Source organism: Glycine soja, chromosome 20 (assembly GCF_004193775.1).
Source record: "Glycine soja cultivar W05 chromosome 20, ASM419377v2, whole genome shotgun sequence".
NCBI classification, from domain to species: Eukaryota; Viridiplantae; Streptophyta; class Magnoliopsida; order Fabales; family Fabaceae; genus Glycine; species Glycine soja.
Window position 1 is genome coordinate 48,968,693 of NC_041021.1, and position 23,220 is coordinate 48,991,912.

The 23,220-nt window shown below is 32.6% G+C and overlaps 3 protein-coding genes across 4 annotated transcripts; all 3 read left to right on the forward strand.

Annotated features, from left to right (window-relative positions):
* Positions 1-5,987: 5,987 nt before the first annotated feature.
* Positions 5,988-9,372, forward strand: LOC114403715 (light-inducible protein CPRF2-like). The gene is made up of 6 exons (XM_028366832.1): positions 5,988-6,447; positions 7,184-7,280; positions 7,563-7,782; positions 8,273-8,348; positions 8,458-8,583; positions 8,791-9,372. Exons 1-6 carry the CDS (start codon positions 6,097-6,099, stop codon positions 9,172-9,174), a joined length of 1,254 nt encoding a protein of 417 aa, XP_028222633.1. The 5' UTR covers positions 5,988-6,096; the 3' UTR covers positions 9,175-9,372.
* A 1,698-nt stretch (positions 9,373-11,070) lies between these two features.
* LOC114401619 (sec-independent protein translocase protein TATA, chloroplastic-like) lies at positions 11,071-13,415 on the forward strand. The gene is made up of 2 exons (XM_028364177.1): positions 11,071-11,497; positions 12,194-13,415. The coding sequence occupies exons 1-2, from the start codon at positions 11,198-11,200 to the stop codon at positions 12,332-12,334; spliced, it is 441 nt and encodes a 146-aa protein (XP_028219978.1). The 5' UTR covers positions 11,071-11,197; the 3' UTR covers positions 12,335-13,415.
* A 2,631-nt stretch (positions 13,416-16,046) lies between these two features.
* On the forward strand, positions 16,047-21,150 carry LOC114403141 (transcription factor UNE12-like). 2 transcript variants are annotated; one of them, XM_028365922.1, is made up of 7 exons: positions 16,047-16,692; positions 16,803-16,931; positions 18,729-18,854; positions 19,020-19,085; positions 19,479-19,544; positions 19,967-20,044; positions 20,392-21,150. In XM_028365922.1, the coding sequence occupies exons 1-7, from the start codon at positions 16,390-16,392 to the stop codon at positions 20,620-20,622; spliced, it is 999 nt and encodes a 332-aa protein (XP_028221723.1). In that variant the 5' UTR covers positions 16,047-16,389; the 3' UTR covers positions 20,623-21,150. The 2 variants fall into 2 exon arrangements, with proteins under 2 accessions (XP_028221723.1, XP_028221724.1); XM_028365923.1 differs by having other exon boundaries at positions 18,732-18,854.
* Positions 21,151-23,220: the final 2,070 nt, after the last annotated feature.

The following is a 23,220-nucleotide window of genomic DNA, read 5'->3' on the forward strand; positions in this document are numbered from 1 at the left end:
TTTTTTGTAGATGGATTTAACAATTTAAAATTGTTTTGCTTTCTTTGAACTCTAGGCTTACATCTCTTGGGTCATTTTGGGTTGAATGTCAACTGATTTCAGCCATTATTCTACCTCTTCAGCAGTTGCTTGGGGCACCCAGTATTTTTGCTGGGGCACCCAGCAATGTGGGTGAAAGGGCGAAAATTCCCTTCACCCTTTAATATAAAAGCAGCATAGTGACTCGTTCGTGTATTTTCGAAATCATCTTATTCTTTCTAGAGAGAACGCTTCTCATTCTTCCTCCGAGAGAAGCTTCTTCTTTCGAGATTTCTTCTTTGTTGCTTCATTTTTGCTTTGCCTCCTCTTCTCCTGTGGCCTCTCCATTGTCGATTGCGGCGTCTTCTTCTTCGTCGGGGTTACGACTTCTTCCTCGCTGTTGCGACCTCTTTTTCTCCCGTCAAGGTTAGTAAATCTTCTTCCTCCTGTGGTGCTTGTTGTTCCTTGCCTTTAGATATTATATATTGTATATTGTTTTGTGTTTTGGTTTGCATTGATGCTGCTTGTGTTTGTGTATTGTTGTGTGTATCTTCCTGCCTGTCATGCTTCCTCCCTGCCATGGTTGTCTGCTCCGTGGTTTTTTTGTGAAAAGGCCTTACGGATTAGCAATCCATATGCACCATAAGGATTGGCAATCCGTATGGCTTTTTTTAAATAAAAAAAAAATCCTTCATACGGATTAGCAATCCCTATGAGTCATATGGATTGTTGATCTATATGGTTCATACGGATTGAACTATACGGATTAGCAATCCGTATGATTCATACGGATTGTCAATCCGTATGAGTTTATTTTTTTAAAAATGTTTTTTCTATTAGTGAAAAAGCCATACGGATTGTCAATCCGTATGGCCTTTTTTTAAAAAAAATCCTTTATATGGATTAGCAATCTGTATGGTTCATACAGATTAACAATCTGTATGAACTATACGGATCAACAATCCATATGAGTTTATTTTAAAAAAATGATTTTTATTATAAAAAAATAGGAAAAATGAACAATATTTATATTGAGTTTAGTTTATTTATTATTCAGTTTATCTAAGGAATGTTAGTAGGATTAGATTACAATTTAGATTAGATTTTTAAAACAAACATACAAAAATATTAGTAGATTATATTAGATTTTTACAATTGAGAAAGAAATTAGATTAGAAATAGAAAAATGTTAGTAGAACAAAAATACTAAAATATTATTTTGTCAAATATATTTCAGAATGTCATGTTCCCGTCTGTCGTCCTCACATTAGACTAGCCTCATTGAGGAACTAGAGCAGCTTCTTGCGAATGTGCCTAGTAAGAATTAACATATGGTTACTTGAATGTTAATTACTTGACTTGAATGTCTGTTAATTGCTTGATTATGTCAGAATTAACAATCGAAGAGCATGGAGAATGGAGGGAAATGACAAACATGATGCAGAATGTCGCGGCTCCACCAGAGGCTTTATTCCAGACCGTTCACGCCAGGGACCAAGTCATGTTCATTTTGATTTAATTAACATTTGATTTTTCTGTTATTTCATGTAACTAACCTTATTTTGTGATATGACATGTAGATTTTCGGTGAAGTTAATAAGGTATATGCTATCAAGTGGAAGGACGTACTTGACAGTGTATGACATTTGGTTGACAAAGACGAAAATTATCATAACGTTGTGTACAACAAAGATTTGGACCAACCAACCATTGTAACAAGATGGACAACACTACAAGATTTTTACTAGCTGACCGGAGATCATCTAGTTTCCTTAACTCATTATGGTAAGAGTGCATTTTTTCTTACCATATTCAAGACCACTTGCATGTTCAAATTATTCCTAAGATGACACTTTTTATACCATCAAGTGCTAGGTTCTGTCACCTTCAAGGTTTATCTCACTGAGCAAAAAGTTACCTATAGCAGTCTCATAAGCAACTTCCTAATTTAGTTGTCAACATTTCTTTATTTTTCAAGTTTTAAATTTCATTACATAAATTGTTGATATAACGCTATTCTTAATATCAGAACGTTTCAAGCAGCATGTATTATTTTATTAAAGATAAAGGCTGGACTCATTTACACTTGGAGAACGTTGTAGAATGTCGGCTTGTGTTCAATCATTGGAGGAAGACACTTAAAATTGGAGCTCGATGGAAACATTTTTGTGAAACCTTATCCTTGAAAGCTGACATGAAAATCGTTTTTGAATTAATTGATCTCACCCTTAACCGTGTGCTTTATTGGCTATGTTTATAAACATTTTAGGATTTTGAACATTTTAATTACTATGAACATTTTAATTATTATGAAAATTTTAATTACTCCTGAACAATTTATTTATATAATAGTTGTCTTATAATAATTGTTTTGTCATATATTGATTCTAAATTTGTTTCAACTTATATATAATAGTTTTTTGTAATGCCTAATATTATCCCATTATTTTTGAAAAAAATCGGTCATGCTTTTGAAATAAATTATTTTTAATTAATGACTAAATTAAATTTTATCGTTGCTAAATTTAACCAATTAGTAAATTAAAATTAATAACTAAATTTAAGCAATAACTGAATTAAAATATTATGTGAATTTATTTGTTTTATCATTGTAAAAATTTTCTTATTTTTGGTTTTTTATTAAAAAAAATTATAATCCGTATAAAAGAAAAGACCGATTTTGCCAAAAAAAGTTGAGGTAGGTACGGATTGACAATCCCTATGGCAATCCGTATGGCCATACGAATTATCAATCCGTACCTACGTCAACTTTTTTTGACACTCCTCTCATTTTTTGATGACGAAAATCGACCAAAAATCGCTGTATATTCCTAAAAAATTCACGTACACCACCGGAGACCAAATATGCTTTCAGACCGTCTTTAACGAAAGCAACTTATACTAAGTTACGAAAATTTTGTGGAAAAAAATAACGTTGCAGAAATGAAAAAATGTGACTACTATTTGTAACCAAATATACATTAAGTGTATTTTCGGCATGTTGGGAAGTTGTTGGGTGCCTCAACCAAAATGCTGGGTGCCCCAAGCAACTCCCTCCCTCTTCTAATCTATTGTCCTATGCTTTAGACTCAATAACATGACCCAAATAACGAAGCATCTTACCTATCTAAGTATCCAAATAGGCCATGGTAAAAGTCACCCATGGAATTTATATATTTCATTTATTAATACTTAAAAATTTTCAATCAATATTAAATATGATAAAGAATTTGTAAAAAACCATTTTTTATTAATTATAATAATTTTTTAGATTTTAAAAGTTTGAAATTTTGAAATATATTCACATTTATATTTACTATCATTACAATAATTTTTCTCAATTGAATAATTTTTGGTTATATTGTTAATTTAAATTTTCTTATTTTTATAAATATATTCATAGGTTGCATGAGATACTTACAAGTTGTGAACAAGTCAACCATGTAATGAGATATGGATGATAACTCTCAAAACAAAACTAATTTAAAGTTATTTAAATAGTAATAATATAAATTTCTGTTAGTATATGATGAAATTTAATTTTTGCTTTGTTTGATTTTTTGTTTACTGCACGCTTTGTTTGAAAACAAAGCGAAAATTAAATTTCATCATATACCAACAGAAATTTATATTATTACTATTTAGATAACTTTAAACAAAGCGTGCAGTAAACACTAGATACTTAACATGTTGATTATCCGTCTGATGATGACTGCAATAAATAAAAATTGAAAAAACCCGTCTGATGAATAAATAATTCCTATAGTTATACCTTACTAAATACTAGATACTTGACCAAGAAAGAAATAAAAATTGAAAAGAAAAAAAAAGTATGATAAAAGTTAAACTAAATAATTTTTAACTTTTTAAAGAAATGATTTAATTTCAAAATTTATTTTCATAATAACTAATTTAAATTATCAAATATATTTGATAAGTTGTTGGTCTAAGTATTTTTATGTTATTTTTTTTAAACAAGATCTCATATTTAAGTCCTGCAGATTAAAAAAAATATAATTAAAAAGAAAAATATAATAAAGGGGATTAATAATTTTTTTTAATAAAAATTAATCATCAATAATATTAATAGATATTTCACACGAAATCATAAAAAATGGGGTCAACATGTTAAGCAGTCATCAGACGGGTAATGCAGCTTTATCTAGTAGACTTTAACTCGAAAAACCAATTCATCTTTTTTTATTGATTAATTAATGTCCTAGCAAGTCAATCTTATACACCTTTGAAAAATGGTGTCCAGGCATAAATCATTATGGAGGTATTCGTAACATAAGTTTGTTTTAATTCTTACTCTCCCAAATTTTTTTTTAGGATCGTATGATTTAATTTGCTCTTAAACTCAACATAGTAAAAAGTCAATATACTAAATAGGACTAGTTCGACTAAATTTGTTGGAATGATTATGATCTATTAATCTTAACATTTTATATGTATAAACTATACAATTATAGAAGTATAAAATCAAAAAGGGAAAAGAGCATTAAACTCGCCCCTTTTTTTTAAAAAATAAACATCTCAAACTTTATTTTCATCTCAATCAATTCTTAAATTTTATCTATTTTGTAAATAGACACAGTAGACTTTCAATTTATTATGATTGATATTTAAATTTTAACTTTTTATAGACGCGCTAAACTTTAATTGCATCTCAATTGATCTTTGAATACAAGAGAAATTATTTATGAAAGGAATCAATTTTAATAATTAACTGAGATGAAATTGAAATTTAGATGTCTATGTGAAAAATAAGTAAAATTTAAGAAATTATTTAAATGAAATTAAAGTTCATGGTGTCTATTTAAAAAAAGATAAAATTTAAGGATGAGTTAATACAAAATTAAAGTTTAGAGTGTTTATTTGTAGGAGGAGTAAAATTTAAAGGTGTTGAATATATTTTAGACTTAAATAACCTTCTGGTCTTCATAAAATACATATTTTTTAATTTTAATTCTTTAAAGATTTTCTTGGTTTAGGGTTTATTCTTATTTTTAGTCAGTAATATTAATAACTTTTGTTACGCATATTTTTTCTTTCACTTTCTACAAAGAAATTAGGGTATTTTTACTTTGAGAAAATATTTTCTACTTTATTTTTTTTACTAGTGATTACAAAACTATCTCCTTGTTTTTAATTTATTTTATATGAAGTAGTGAAAATAATTTTCCTTTCGTTTTCTGAGTTTCTTGTATAACTCTTTGAAAATAGCAAACAAATTAAAAATAATGTGATAATTTTATATTTTAAGTGAAAATAAGAAATAAAAACAACTTGTAAATAGGGGTTTGCAGCACATATAAAAACACCTTAAATCAAGTTTTATATCCATTTTATTTTATGATTACGATAATAAATTTGATTGATGTAATCTTGTTCCTAACTTTTTGGTTCTTAATTGGATATAGTTTAGGCACAAACAAAGAGTAACTCCGGGTAATCAGTTAGGTATTAATTATCTACTTTAGGTACAATTAGTGGTATAAAGAGGACCTAAGATTAGTTGGTGTGTAAATTGTTAGAATTTTTTTTTTACATCTTTTTTTATTCTCAAAGATAAAAAAAAATAATTACTATAAATTTTCAAGTCATATAAAAACAAAGATTAACTGGCTCCACGCTCACTTCTGAAATGTTACTCATTTTCTGGCACTTGTTTTTCTTTTCGTTTTTATTTCTTAAATCCAACATACCATTATTCAAAGAAAAAAACTTGTCCTCTTGATTTTATTTATCGACTTTGTTGTTATAAAAAATGTTGTTATTGGGATTATTAAGTATGATGGTGATTTACAACTTTATGTAAAATAGGAAGAATTATAAATCTGCTTGTGATATTTTATTTGTTTATTAAATATTTATAGTTATTTAGAAAGAAACATTTAAATTTAATAATAAAAAAAAGGTCTAGCTGTTGGGCAGTTGGTGGGAGTAGTATTATTGGTCGATAGGAAAGAAAAAATTGAAAGTCCTGGGTATTGTGCTGGTATTTTATTTTGACGAATATGCCCTGGGGCTCTCGTTTTGTGTAGCTGCGTGCCTCCCTCCATCGCATCATACGATATGGATAGGGTGTTCTCAGTGGACGATATCTCCGATCACTTCTGGCAGCCGCCTATCCCTGTCTCCGCCGCCCAAACTTCCTCCCAGATGAGCCGCAGCGCCTCCGAGTGGGCCTTCCAACGCTTCCTCCAGGAAGCTTCCGCCTCCGCACCCTCTCCTCCGTCTTCTTCCTCCGCCGCCGACGTCGTATTCGTCGAGATCGAAGATCAACCTAAGCCCGCCCCTCCCCCTCCGTCAAACGGCGCCGTTCTCCCCAATGCCCCTGGTCCCGTCCCCCTTGACTCCGACGAATACCAGGCCTTCCTCAAGAGCAAGCTCAACCTCGCATGCGCCGCCGTCGCCATGACTAGGGTATTTCTTTCCCCTTTCTTCCTCCTCCGATGCTTCCGATTCGATTCTCTTTTTGCGTTTATCCTCGCCTGTATGTTGTTTTTATATTTGCATTCCGGGTCTCGTTGTCCAACTTTTGTAAATTGTGCCTTATGTTCAATTAAAACCTAAATCAATTCTTAAAGTCGATTGGCAATTTTAATTCCATATGCATAAAGTTTGTACACAATATATGTTATATAACATATTCATGATCCTTAATTAATGATCCTAGAACTTCAAGGATCAGAAAACATGCTAAGTAGTCTCTTAAATATTAAAAACTCCTTCAATTTAGTCCTCAAACTTCAATGAAATATATTAAATTATTGGGACTAAACTGAAGAATATTCAATATTTTAGTAATTACTGTAAGTAGTTTTATTACTTTAGGAGAGAAAGTAATTGTTTAAGGATGATTTTGGTGGTTTATTTATTATGTAATTCAGAGTGATACTGATTGAATACTGATATATCACCTGTTTTTTACTTCCTGGGGTACAAATCAATTGAAAATTGACTGTGTGTTCTTTCAACAAATAGCTATACAGGAATTAGGATGAAGCATCCAAATAAAAGGTCTTCAATGGCTACCATAAACGACTTTATACATATATATATATATATATTTATTTATTTATTTATATACTTTTTCTCATCTTTTCCCACTGAGAATTGAGCCAGTATCTAATGTTTTTTTTCCTATTCATTGCAATAGGGATCTTTGGCTAAATCTCAAGACCCGTCCCCTTTTTCTGAAGGTGGATCACAGCCGACTAATCCTTCTCTAGTTGAATCTCAGACTACTTCTAAAGGTTTGAATTGGTAAATATTTATGCATACATGTATTAAAAAAGTTTAATGACAATACAGGGTCAGTAAGTAAAGTAGAGTTGCCTGAATGCTGATTGTAAAATAAATTAGCAACTATTAGCAGCAGTTGCATGAGTTGGGTGAATGCATAATCTACATCTAACATTTTATTTTAGTCAGAAAACTATTGCTCTCTTTCACTTAGCAGCTTTAGGGGTTGATTTTTATTTCTCTTTTTATGGATAACACCTATTGAATTGTGTCAAATATATCTGTCTATGTAGGATCTATTCCTTCTGAAAATGATCCATCTAAGTTACAAGATAAAGATACCAATGTACCAGTTGGGATTCCTTCCATACCTGCCATGCAAAAGAAACCTGCTGTTGCAATTAGGCCATCTACAAGTGGATCATCAAGAGAACAGTCAGATGATGAGGACATTGAGGGAGAGACATCTATGAATGACAACACAGACCCTGCTGATGTAAAACGAGTAAGGAGGTAACATTATTCTCAAAATTACCTGACTTTGTTGTAGAAAATGCCAGTGATTCTTGTATACTCAGGAGTTAAATATACTATCATGTAATTGTGTTCAGAGAGATTTAGAAGTTTGTTTTACTCAGTAGGATTTGCCAGCTCCTGCTAAGTAAACTCATGATTGGCATGCCAGAAAAGTTGTATCTAGTATCACATTAGATCTTTGAAGTGAGAGTAATGCTGCTTACTCTATTATTTATTTTCCCCCAACAAAATTGTGCATAATCTGTTGAGGTTGTTGCATAGTTCTTAAAGGGATTATGAATCTCCTAATTTATACAGTAAATTGAACAAATTATATACTGGTGTCAAGTTCAACTGCCCTGCCTTTTTTTTCATAAATAGGATTCCATTTTTACCCTCTGTTATTGTAACATATTCATTTGTTTAACTGGGGGACAAATTATGCTTTGGCTAATTCAATGCCTAATAGTTACATTTTATATCTCAGGATGCTATCCAATAGGGAGTCAGCCCGACGCTCTAGAAGAAGAAAGCAGGCTCATTTAACTGACCTAGAAACACAGGTGTGTATATTTTATTTTATAGATTTGTTTATATGCCCCCTCTGGTGTGTTGGACGGTTAGTCCTCCAATGGAAATATTGATGCTTTCTGACATTTGTTTCTATCATAGGTTTCTCAATTAAGAGGTGAAAATTCTACCTTGTTAAAGCGCCTTACTGATGTTAGTCAGAAATACAGCGACTCTGCTGTTGACAACAGAGTTTTAAAAGCTGATGTTGAAACATTAAGAACAAAGGTAAAGCTCTACTTTATACTTAAACCTACTGGCTCTTTCTAACAAGTTCCATAGGTTTGGCTGACAAGATGGAGGATGGTGTCCAATGAGGGTCATCTTTTACAGTGAAGAAAAGCTAAATTAGAATTAATGTTGCTTCATCTGTTTGGACAAAGTTTATCTGACATGTGTGTTTGTCATTTCCTACCATGTTATTCTCATTTTTAGGTGAAGATGGCCGAAGAGACCGTCAAAAGAATTACTGGATTGAACCCATTGCTTCATGCCATGTCTGATATATCATCACTGGGCCTGCCATCATTTGATGGAAGAAGCCCTTCAGACACTTCAGCTGATGCAGCTGTTCCTGTGCAAGATGATCCACATCATCACTTCTATCAACCCACATCTACTAATCCTATTCCCAGTCATGATCCGATAGTCAACAATGGATTGGGGGGCATTTCTTCAATTGAAAATGTGCAGCAGAATGCTGCAGTAGTGCTAGGTGGGAACAAGATGGGTCAAACAGCATCCCTGCAGCGGGTGGCTAGCTTGGAACATCTACAGGAGCGGATTCGTGGTGGACCTCCATCTAATGGGGAGCAGTGACTAATTAGCCAAATCTCCTGGATGCTTTGCCAGGAAATTATTCTAAAACAGTTATTTCTGTTGGTTATAACTAGAGGCCTATTCTTCTGGAATACATTGTAATTCAATTGATGGGGCACATGATGTTGGATTCAATTAGTGCACCCCGTATTTTTTTTTAAAATAATATAAAATGAACTTTACTTTCTAGTTTAACAATTCTTAATCCCTGCGAATTTTTCAAGTAAATACCCTCATCTGGGGATGCAAACTAATCCAGTCGAGAACTTGAAATATAGACTTGCAAAAAATAAGAGTTACTTAAGTTTGATTCGTTAATTTAAATGGGCCTATTTGATAGTTTAAAATTGACTTATTTTTTTTTAAAAAAAGATTGTGTTTGACTTGTTTAACTTATTTACAATTTAATTATATTTATTTTTATAATTTTTTTTTTGGTTAAACTACCTTTTGTAACTTTATATATTTAGTATTTGATAAACATTTCAATACTAGATCATCTAGTATTTGTTATATAAGTGTTTTTTAATATTTCATAGCATTTTTTGATATGTTATTTTAAGTGGAGTTTTAATATCTATTTTTTATATTTTTTATCTTTAAAATGTTTATTAAATTTATCTTTTATTCTTTTTACATAATATTTTATTATTATTTTTTGGATATCTTTTTATATTATACCATTCATTTTAGATATTATATTATATTATTTACATTATTTGTTGTATGTCATAATTTACATTTTTTGGATTACCCAAATAAGATTAACAGATAGGACTTGAATGTATTTGGGCATCAATATTGTGCATGGGAGAGTTCAAAGATGCAACTTTAATTCTAAGTTGGCGGATTGGAAGAGTCGTTCTTTGAATTAACAGGGATTAACTCTTGTTAATGATGTTCTTCTCGCTATTTTGTACTATGGCATTGGCATGCAAATTGTTTGGTTTACTCAATATTTGTCTGACTAAATTGATAAAAAGTGTGACGAGGTTTATATGGAAGGGGCAACAAGACAAGGCATGCATATGGTTTGGTTTGAAGGAGATGACTAAACCAAGTAAGGATTGCGACACATAACAACTTTACAGGAAAGGTTGTTTGGGAGATTCTACAATTTTCTAATCATCTTTGGGTCTCGGTTTTAAATGCTAATTACTTGCAGGTAGGAGATATATTCATGACTTGGTTTAAACTGGGTGACAAAGCTCTCATTTTTTTTATTTTTTATTTTGCTGTTTAATGACAAGCTCTCAATTTAATACAGCGGCATATTCACTATTCAGAACTTATACATAGAGGATATTTAATATTTAATTGAAAACAAAATTAATACAGAATATTAAATAAAAGTAAAAACATATAATATTTCAAAAATTAAAAAGTAAAATTATGAGATTATTCATTAAGATTGGATTTTAGAGGATATACAGATATTATGCATTATTCTCAAGCATTCTTAATGATACGCGTGATTAACTAGCACATCCTGTGGGATGTAATATGCTCACGCATTTGAACTTTTTTTTTTAATACAAAATCTGAGTTAATAATAGAGTTAGATATGTTTTCGTCTTTATAAGATTGAAAATATATGTTTTTCATCTTAGAAAATTTTTAATATATTTTTTTTCTCATAAAATTAAAATTCATCATTTTTTTGACTTGGGGCGAGATTCTAATATTTGAATCAAGTGTATAAGTTTGATGAATGAAAAATTATAATCATAAGTTCAGATACATGAACGTTATTCTAGATAAAAAAAAATGATATATTTCAATTTATTTGGACAAAAAGCGTATTACGAAAATCATATATTTGATATTTCAAAATTTTGTGTTATGTTAGCCTTAATAATATAACGGATATGCAATACCAAATAAGAGTGGTGAACCAATAAAAAGTCTTGAAGCAGTCCCACCCCACCCGCAACTTGACTCTGTTGTCGAAACAATCTTGTTCGTGTTGCTGATAATGTTATCCAATCTCTTGGCCGAAGCCAGATAATAGAATCACACCAACATGGACTTGACCCTTTCCCCTTCTTCTTCTTCTTCTTCTTCTTCTTCTTCTTTAGTAATCTCGAGACCTTCTTACTCTTCATCCTCTTCCACCTTGTCCTTCTTGGCCACCAACTCAATTCTCTCTAGGAAAGCTAGAATCAGCACCAGAAGAAGCAAGGCTCTAACTTGCAACGCATTGTTCGGATTGGGCGTTCCCGAACTCGTCGTTATTGCTGGAGTTGCTGTCCTCGCTTTCGGACCTAAGAATTTGCCCCAAGTGGGTCGCTCCATCGGCAAAACCATTAAGAGCTTCCAACAGGTTTGTTCCTTGTTCTATTTAGACTTGCACGTTTTTGCTATGCCCATCTAATATGTATATAGCAGCTACTACACTTGTAAGTTGTAACATATTGTGAAACCATATCAATATCACATCCTATTCTTGTTATCTCATTCATTCAATTAGCACCAGATAGCTGAAATTTTTTTAGAAGACCCCGATGCCTTGCCAATGACTATGACTCATAGCATATATGTATGTACTGTGTGAGGAAGAATTACTGCTTTAACTGGCTCCCTTTTAGTGGCTTAATTAAAGTGAGATTGGATTGAAGATTTGAATATTTGTGTTGTACAAGTAATAATCCAAATTACATCAATGCCTAACTAAAGAGACTTAGCTACTCATGGAAAAAGACAAAAAAAAATTAAGAAGAAAAGAACATTAGTGATCCTTGGAAACCTTGACTATCCTCTGCCAAAGAGTTTTTTAATAACTACTATCATTCACTTAATTTCGGATTCAATTTGACCAAAATTTCTAACTCAACAATTTAGGACTTTCTACTTATATAGGTGTCTACTCTAAACTCTAAGGTAAAAGTAAAATATAACAACCAAAACAAACAAAAATGGGAGGAATAAATAAAGCAAGGTCATTCAAGGACTGTATCATCTACTAACAGTTACATTGTGCTTAATTGGTCGTTGCTTATTAGATTTTAAAATCTTGCAGGCAGCAAAGGAGTTTGAGTCCGAGATTAAAAAGGAACCTGATTCCACAGAAGAGAACCCTGCTGCTGCAGAGAAATCAATTGCTGTGAGTGAACAGGAGGAGCAAGAGACTAAGGTGTCTGGTACTAAAGATAGTGTATGAGATGTAGAAGAGTAGACATATTTCGCTAAATTTTTTACCATGGCTGCCTTATACATTTAAAAGAAACATTATTCTAAAATTAACATTTAAAAGAGACTAAGTTGTCTGAAGTATGAACATTCTTTAATTTTCTTTCTATCTAGCTATCAATCGGAAACAACCACGGGATAGATGCACTTTTACAAAATGCTAGTGCTCGGTAGTTGAGGGAATTGCCCCCTCATTTGTTACAGGGGCACAGGTAGTTCAAGGAACTTTGCCAAAAGCGATGCAAAATATCAGTGGAGTGACACCATTCAAATCATTGATATAGGTAGTGGAAGGAAGAACAGAGTCGTATGACTTGTGAATAGGACCATGCTTCTTAGAATTTGGGTTTAAACTTAATTCAAGCCTAAAAGCTATTTTACCGGGGAATATGGATTGTGACCTGCGATACTTAACTGAGAGACATGAAAAACCATGAAGTCGTGAAGATTAGAAGTTGAAGTATCTAAAAGCAAAGAACAATGTATTTCAAGCATTAGATCATTCTACCTTGAAGACAATCGTTAGTAAATAAAAACACATAAAGGGGAATTTGGGACTCTGAATCAGAAATATCAAGGTACAACACGAGTCAAACGTGCTTATTTGCAAACATTATAAGGAGTTTGAAGTGCTCCACATGAAGAAAGGAGAATGGGTGAATGAGTACTTTGCTTGCACTCGTTATCATCAACAAGATGAAAAGCTAGGGTCTTAATAGGGAGAAACTGCGGTTGTGGAAAAGATTTAAGGTTAATGACTCCCAAGTTCAATCATGTTGTGGGCTTCATTGAAGAATCCGAGGAGTTTACTTGGGCATGAACAACTCATAAGTTACAATGTTGAAGAAAAACATGCTTTGAAGGTGACTCGTGGAGACCAATCTAAAGGATGAGGACGAGGGTGTGGAAGTTTCAGAGGTAGAGGCTATGGAAGAGGTAGACAAGGCTTCAATAAACAAATGGTAGAATGCTATTCTTCTTACAAGCTTGGGCATTTTCATTGGTAATGTCTAACAAAACAAGGAGAGACTAACTACAAAAAAAAAAAAAAAGTCAAGAACAGATGTTATTAAAGGCATGTGTTGACGAAAAAAGAGGTACATAAAACATATATATGGTTTCTTGACTCAGGTTGTAGTAATTGTATGTGTGGAAAAAGGAAGTATTTTTCAGATTTTGATGAGACGTCCATAGATTCAGTAAAGTTCGACAATAACTCCAATATATGGTGGTCAGTGGGAAAGGCAACATCAGGTTGGAGATGAATCGATTTAGCAGCATAACCACGAGTCTTTTATGTGTCAGAATTGAAGAACAATCTACTGAGTCTTGGACAATTGCAAGAGAAGGTACTGATTGTTATATTTCAGCGAAGGCAATGTAAAGTGTATATCCTAGGAAAGGCTTGATTATAAAATCAAATATGTCCGCAAATCAGTTGTTTATTTTATATGACATATCTTTGCTTGTAGCACCTACTAGTTACAACTTTGGCACTGCAGGTATGGGTACTTGGGCTTTAAAGTCTTGAACCACATTGCAGCAGAGATAAACGGTGAATGGTTTGCCATTGCTGAAATCTCCCTCAGCTATGCAAGGATTGTCTTATGGGGAAGCAACAAAGATATCCATTTCTGATGAAAAGCACTTGGAGAGCTTCACAAATCCTGCAATTGGTTCATTGTGAAATATGTGGGCTGATTAAGCCAACCATCATTAGTAAAAAAAAAAAAGAAGAAGCATCTGATTACTTTTACAAATGATTATAGCTTAAAAACATGGATTTCCTTCTTTCTTTTTTTTTTACAGAAAAATTAAAATTCTTTTCTATTTTTAAGAGATTCAACATGCACCTTGAGAAAACAACATATTCACAACATTACGGAGTAACAAATTGAAAGAATGTGAACCATTATTCGCAGTATCCTATCTGCAAAGAACATGCAATAAACGTTTTGGCCAGAAGCAGTAAATTGAGCAGTACATGTCTTGAATCACAACCCATCATTGGCAGTGAAAGATAAGACACTTAAAGAAGCTTGGAGAGGACTCAAGCTTTTAGTTCATTATTTCCAAATCTTTGGCTGGATCTCTTTATGTTCATGTGCACGGCAATACAAGAATTAAGCTGGATGGGAAGAATTTAGAGTGTGTTTTTACTTGGAGTTAGTGAGGAGTCAAATGATAATAGAGAAGAATTTAATGAATTTGAGCGGAATAAACACCGGGAAAATTTATACCAATAAACAATCATAATTGGTAATATATCTACAATCATCACTTCTATCATGTTGATTCCTTTTTTATTTATAAGAAATTTAACATCACACTTTAACCCAAAACCTTAAAACTCAAGTTTATAGGTATTGTCTTAAATTATATGATACTCAACTTTTGTGAGACTTTACTTCACACTTATACTTGAATAATATATATTTCACATTCTCAATAAAGTAACGTATAATTAATTTATATTTAGTTCAAGATTATTTCATAAATTAATGGATAAAATTAAATTATGTAACATTTTTATAATTAATAAGATATAAACTCTATCTTTACTATAGTTAAAAAATTTAATTATTTAATTAATAATTATTTTTAATTTCTTGTCTACCAACAACTTCTTAGTGGTAACAACTAAACAAAGGAATATAAAGTCTGACAAAAAGAAGACACGTGTTGGTATAATAATAAACACCAATTTCATGCAATGTAAATGTGATTACTTGCAACTTCAAGATTCATTAATAACCTATGCTTAAATGGCATGTAGGTTAAAAACAATGACGAATTGGACCCAGTTTCTTTTAAAAGTGTGATGCGTTGTATACCACTTCCATTTCATATCTTTTTTATATCACTCTTTATGAACAAAGACTAATTTCCATTTAAGATGCATTTATTTATGTAGATAGTTGTAGAAGTTCATTGATACGTGTCATTAAACTGATGTAAACAAGATTTCGATCCTTTAGTAGATAGTAAAGTCCTTTTTAAAAAAGTAGATACTGTAGTAAAGTAAAATTCATTATTGTGTCCTTAATATTGAGTTAAACCTTAGAATTTCAATCATCAAATGCTAATTCCCTAGATACCCCCCCGGAAAAAAGAGGGCACGCGTGCGCGTGCACGTAACAAGCACGATTATCGTTTGTCCTTCTTTCTTTCATTGCCTGCTTATTTAGCTTCCTACGTTTATGTTTTGTGAGTCAGCTCGTCTTTCTTATAGTAGTCCTTTTTTTTAATGTAATAAAAAAAAGTATTTTTTTAAAGTCAATATCTAATATCTTTTTTGATAAAAAGAGAAATTTTATTTATATAATAACTTCATACAAAAATTCTTATAATTTTAAATAGAAAAAAATGGAGAAAACTATAAAAAAAAAATAACATGATAAAACGAAATAAAAATTATTGAATAAAATTTAATTAGAATATATCTTATATAGATTTTTTTTATAACCCATTAAAATTGATTTAGTGGTGGGAGATTAGGTAAATACATGCGGACTTACATTAAAAAAAAAATGTAATTTTGTTATATTATAATTTAATCACGTATCAGTATATACTTTATATGTAGATATTTAAAAATCATACTTGAAATAATCACATCACATTTAATGAAAAAGAATTTCTTAATGTGTATGTATGGTTATTACTCTTAATAAAAGGCAAAGCGCACTCAGCGTTCTCTTGTGTTCTCGGTGCGTGGTCAGAAGAGAAGAACTGAGACGAAGCAAAAGCTGAAAAGCTTAAACTGGCGAAATATAAAGACCCATCCAAAAGCACTATACGAAATCCAATCCCACCACTCTCTTTTTTCTTCTTCCTTTTCGTGCTCTCTCTCAAATTCAACACGAGAGACACAAAACAAAACATTCTCGGGAAGCGTAACCGCCCAGAATTCCGACCATTTTCACAGACCTTGTTTTCTGCTCTTGATGTTTTTCACCCCCCAAATGTGGCAATAAAAAACGGGTGGCTTAATTTGACACAATCGGTGGTTATTGCAAAGTTGAGATGGCAGGTAATAGTGGTTCAGAGGGGTTGGGCGATGATTTCTTCGAACAGATCTTAGCAGTGCCTGAAGCCGGCACAGTGGGAATGTTGCAATTGGGGTCCACAACTGGTGCTTTCAGAGGAGCTTCTGGGTTAATGCCTCTGGGCTTGAATTTGGAACAAGCTGCCTTCCTAAGACACCAAGTTAACGTTGACGACGACGTTGTTCATGTTAATGTTGATGATGCCACCATCCACCAACATCACCTCACTCTCCATAACAACAACAACTCCTCATCACCCTCTTCCACTGCACCAATCACCGTATGTACATATCATGCAGTTTAGTTAGTACGACCCAATGTTTTGTTTTGGTTTGGTTTGGTTTTTATTATTTACTTTTGATCGATGTTATATATGTTACGTGCATGCAGGATAGGGATTCTATGCATATGAGGGGTTTATTTTCCGCGTTTGGACAACTGCATACTCCTATCCGCCCCACGCTGCCATTGCCTCCACCACCTCGTCAGCCACAACTCCACCTCCACCATCATAACCAAGTAAATTATTAACATCTGATCTATCTTTCAATGACCATATTGTCCTTAGCTTTTTTATCACTCATCCATCTATTTATTAATTAAATCTATCCGCCAATTTCCCACTTCCTTCCCTCACCCAATAATTTACCTCTAACCTATATAAAGACAAATTATTATAATATATTAACCTTAAAGTTGGATCACTTTACAATGCATAAAGAAGAGATGCCTATGGATGTTTAGTAAGTGCTTCATCCATGGCCATTCATTCATTTCTTATTATAAGTAAAATACTAGTTTACTCCCAATATTTTATTATATGTTTGTATATTATATATGCCTTGCCTTTCTTTTTCTTTTTTCTAAAGCCAAACCTCAGTATTGGGTTTACTTTACAATTTGACTCTTCTGCCTGTGGATGCGCTCATTCTGTTAGTTTACAATTTCACTCGCTCCCTCAAGGCCAATATTCGTATTCGCAGAATCATTGCCTTTTTTTCATTCCTATTTTAAAAATTCCTAGATTTTGTTTTATGCTCAGTTTTTTTTTTTAAATATTTTTTCAGCACGAAGTTTGTTGGATGTGTTTTGCAATCTTAGGAGGATATCGTGGCAATTTTTTTTCCTACCCTCTTCTTTACTTTTTTCCTCTTCTGTTTTGGGGTTTTGCAATGAGCGATTGAGACTACTTTATTTATTAGTTATTACTTATTAGTACTACTTTCCCCCAACGCGTTTTCTTTTCTTGTTTTCATTGGTAGATTGTATATTTTTCACCACGCGTTTTCTTTGTTCGTTTTCATTGGTAGATTATATACTTTTTTTAAAAAGAAATACATAATTAACAAATTTACTATAAATGGCAATATATAATTAAATTGAATAAGTGTAAAAAATACATTTCAAATATTTCCATCATATCACACCATTTATCTCCAATTTTTCTTCTCTTTTTGTTATATTTCTCTTTATCTTTATAGAAAAGTCGTGCAGATTTTTATATTATGCAAATACAACTTCTCAAGTAAGTATCGCTCTCGCCCCATCGCAGAGCCAATAGGTGACTTCGTTTCAATTTCAACGCCCTTACTGGCTGGGACCCGTATTTACATATTTCTATTTTGTTAGGACTTTAGATTTTGACATTTTGCAACGGTAGCAAATGTGCTCATTAGCAAACGTGGATCCTTCATCTTGACTTTAACAGTGGAAACCCCAACCTAAATTCAACATTTTAACAAATAGAGAGAAATAGAAAACAAAAATAATTCATGTATTGAAGAGAAATCATAAAAGAACAATATAAAAATATTTTGAAAATTGATATATAAATAATATTAGCATAATTCAATTTTTTTTTAATGAAGTCATGAAACACGGACACTCCAACGAATGCTGATGTGTTCTATTCATCTGCATTCGCACGCATCAAATATTCGTTGTGTACTTGTATTTATGTCCATGTCAGGTAGTATTATGTACGTGTGCATGGATGCATGCCTACAAAACCTCTTGAATTTTAGTTTATGATTCTAGATGTAGTAGTAACTTACAGGTAAAGGCAACCATGTAAAATTGTTAAGGAACCAGCTCCACTCCAAGTAAGATTTTTGGGAGAGCCGATTTCATGACCAGATTTTTTTTAATATATCTCCATTAAAAAGGATGAGTATTGAGTATAAATCATTGAAAACAACTTTTTCCTTAAAAGTATCAACCCCTCATATGGTAATGTTTGCACATAAATTGAAAATAATAAGTTGGATGTGGATGAGTTATATTTGTGATGTTGTTTAGTGAATGATCCCAATGCAGCAGTTTCAGGGCCAGGCAGCTGCAGCTCCAGCGTCAATGGCTGCTATGCCACAACCACCTGGGATCCGCCCTCGTGTGAGAGCAAGAAGAGGGCAAGCTACAGATCCTCACAGTATTGCTGAGCGGGTAATTAATTAATGAAGGACACATAATTAATCTATCCTTAGAACTCGATCGCATCAATGACATAATTAATAACCAAAAGGGACCAATTACTCACTGCAGACTAGATGGTTTTATTAGTAATACATGACAATTGATGTGGTTTCTATTCATTTGTATTGGATGTAGTTGCGTCGTGAAAGAATCGCTGAAAGAATGAAGGCATTGCAGGAATTAGTTCCCAGCATCAATAAGGTTCGTGGTTTTGCAAATGCAATTACAATATTAACTTGTTTGCTTATATTTTCAGTAAATACACAATTTTAATTTTCAATTAACTTGGAAATTATCATTTCTTTATGCTTCATAAGATACTTCCATTTATAAATAACCATTAAATTAAAGTAAAACTTCCTAATAGCCTGCACATTGATGTTTATTTATCTTTAAACCTCAAAACTCATCTATCCAGTACTTTGGTATAAAGTGTATATTCAAAATAGTGGATTAGATTTTTTTTTTTCTTTTGACTGAAAATATAGTGGATTACATAGAGAAAGTAAAATTTACGGTTTTGTAGGTTATGGATTATCTACTGTTAAAATATCCATTCTTTTTGTGCTTAATATTATGAAATTGTGGTTGTAGACGGACAGAGCGGCGATGCTTGATGAAATTGTGGACTATGTGAAGTTCCTTAGGCTTCAGGTTAAGGTATGAAAGCTCCTATTGCATGCGCATTCGTCTTTCATTTCCTGAACGACTGAATCTTTATTCGAAACTTCTTCCTACAAAAAAGTTATGTTGAACTTTCATTGATGACTTTTGAAATCAGTCCCAGGAACATGCATGCTAGACCTGTTGCTGAATCTATTTTTTTATTTATTTGGTATACATGTTAGGCTTCGTGGTTAATACTGTGAAAAAAAATATCCATTATCCATACTCTTATGTTAGTACATGATAGACACATTCCTGGATTGACATTGTGTCGTGTGTGATCTTCCTATTGCAATGAGATCTCAATTGAATATATAAGAGATCTTTACTCTTAATTTCTTCGTACCAATTATCTAAAGTAAATAGAACCTTCTGTCCTTTTCATATCATTAAATTTTATCGGTATTTTGAAACAGGTCCTGAGCATGAGTAGACTGGGTGGAGCTGGTGCTGTTGCTCAGCTTGTGGCTGATGTTCCCCTTTCTGCAGTGGAGGTGATGATAAATACTCCAAATATGTTTTGAAATGCTACTTTTTTTTATATTTTTTCATACCCTTTTTATCATGTCAATCTACCTTTTCTTTATTTTCATCAAGCACTGCACTGCACTACACTTGCAAATTTTTGTACCACGCTACGTATCTAAACTGGGATATGATCACAGATAAAATCATAGCAATCATATCACTGCACTACACATGTAAATTTATGTTTTTATATTTTAATTAAGTCTACTTTGCTTTACATATTGTATATATGTGTATTCCCATAACTTTATAGACATTTTTCCATTTAGATTCTTACATTGGTTATATACTTATATATTGATTCTACGAGCAGGGGGATCAGGACATAGAAGGTGGAGCCAATGAGCAAGCCTGGGACAAGTGGTCCAATGATGGCACAGAACAACAGGTGGCTAAGCTTATGGAAGAAGATGTGGGAGCAGCTATGCAATTTCTTCAGTCCAAGGCACTTTGTATCATGCCCATATCTCTAGCCTCAGCCATTTTTCGTATGCCTCAATCAGAAGCATCAACAGGCATCAAGCCTGAATCTAACAGTCACTGATATTAGCGATAGAACCGAAACAAAAAGTATCATGACAGACACTAGATAATTAAATTTCTTCATCCTTAATTTATGACAAGGGTAATATTCTACTTTCTTGTATAATTTAATTTTCCTGATTGGATGGAGAAGGATCTAGTCGGTGCAGCAGCTGGTTCACTCTTCTCAAGTTTTGTCAAAGAAGGAGTAATTGTTATTCCTATTAAGTAAAATCGGAGGAGCCCAGCAAATGTCCTTTTCATGGTGAAGATTAATATTTTCAATGGCCTTATTCAAGTTTTTCTTGCAAATATCTGTGGTGGGGTTGGTGGTGGATGACCAAAATATTTGTAGTGGAACCTCTTTTCTTGGTTTAGTATTTTTAGTCAGTGGGGAGTGGGACCATTTAAAAGGAAAGGATGGTTACGAATGATGTATCGGGAGAAAACTTTAATACAAGTTGAATTATAATATGGTTAGTTACCTTGTAAAGATGTTTTGGAAGCATCTGACCATTGGAAAAGCTAAAGATATTTTAAAATAATCACACATTTTGAGTCTTGTTTGCTTCTAAAACAAGTGATTTCCAGCACAAAATTAGGTGAGAGTACTGAACCGACTGCTTGCTGAGAAAGTGGAAAATGACAGTTTGTTAATTTACTGAACAAAACCTTATCTTCTTACTAATATTTATATAAAAAGAAAATTATGCTCGATGATAAAATAGAATTGTTATTTAATACTATTGGTTGTTCGGTCACAAACTTGAAAAATACTTCAGATAAGAACAAGAATTGAATGAGGCCGCTCGATCTCTACCAAAGTCGGTGGAAATTGGTGGATGAAACCAAATCACGATGGAGAAGAGTGGCGGTGATGACTACCATAAAAATATTTTGGGGGCTCTACTTGTGTTCAAGAGATTGAATGAGGCCGCTCGATCTCTACCAAAGTCGGTGGAAATTGGTGGATGAAACCAAATCACGATGGAGAAGAGTGGCGGTGATGACTACCATAAAAATATTTTGGGGGCTCTACTTGTGTTCAAGAGATTGAATGAGGCCGCTCGATCTCTACCAAAGTCGGTGGAAATTGGTGGATGAAACCAAATCACGATGGAGAAGAGTGGCGGTGATGACTACCATAAAAATATTTTGGGGGCTCTACTTGTGTTCAAGAGATTGAATGAGGCCGCTCGATCTCTACCAAAGTCGGTGGAAATTGGTGGATGAAACCAAATCACGATGGAGAAGAGTGGCGGTGATGACTACCATAAAAATATTTTGGGGGCTCTACTTGTGTTCAAGAGATTGAATGAGGCCGCTCGATCTCTACCAAAGTCGGTGGAAATTGGTGGATGAAACCAAATCACGATGGAGAAGAGTGGCGGTGATGACTACCATAAAAATATTTTGGGGGCTCTACTTGTGTTCAAGAGATTAGCATGTAAACGGTCTAATTATTGCAAGGTTTCATCTCACTTCCTAAGTTTCAGGGTCAATGACTATTAACATGTTTGAGAAAGATTAAAAGATTACAATGTCTGATTTTAGTTGTTTTATTAACAAGTTTGAGAAAGATTATAATGTCTGATTTTAGTTGTTTTATTGATGAAGAAAAGTTATTTGTAAAATATTATTTTGATTATAATCAATTATAACAATAAAATTTAATGATTATATCCTCAAAGTATAATAATCACTAAATTATAAATTATTATTAATATGATTTTTAAAATAATTACCACAAAATTTAATAAACTTTTGTGATTAAATGTCAAAAGTAAAATTACTTTGCTACAGTTTATTTTCTCATTACAATAATCCATTATACATTGAAAAAATTTCATTTTGACCGTTATCCAAAATACACCCTAAATGTTTATGCAGTTATTCATTGTAACGACCCACCCAGGATAATTAGTTCGTTATATCCTTATTCATTTAGTTATTGAGTTAATGATCTTCGATCATGAGAGCGGAATGTGTTTAAATTTTTTGTTTTTGCCAGCAAAAAAAAACATTTTAAAAAATACGGCAGAGTGCTACAGGCTACCGCCACTTTCAGGTTCCTAGGCCTGGGACACATATCCATGATATCTCTTGCCATTTCAATTCGAGCAAAGTTAACCCAATAAAATGGAAGGAATTCAAGCGTTTGAACTTGCGGGACCTTGACTTTCTTTATGAGAGGCTTTTTTTGGGAATTGCTTGGGGCACCCAGCGTTTCTGCTGGGGCATCCAGCAATTTTAAAAAATGACGAAAATATTTTTATGATATTTTCGATTATAAATAACAGATTGAGTTTTTCATTTTTGCAGCATCATTTTTTTTTTACAAAATTTCCGCCACTTAGTCTAAGTTGCTTTTGTTAAGGACGGTTTGTAAGCATATTTGATCTACGATGGTATACGTGCGTTTGTGAGGAGTATATGATGAATTTTGATCAATTTTCATCATCGGAAAAGGAAAGGTAAACAAAAAAAATGATATGTACCTACGGTTCAGCAATCCATATGGTCATACGGATTGTTGATCCATAGGTATGTAAAATTTTTTAAAAATTGAGAATATTTTAAAAATATTTTTTGCAATAAAAAAATCGTAAATAACAAAAAT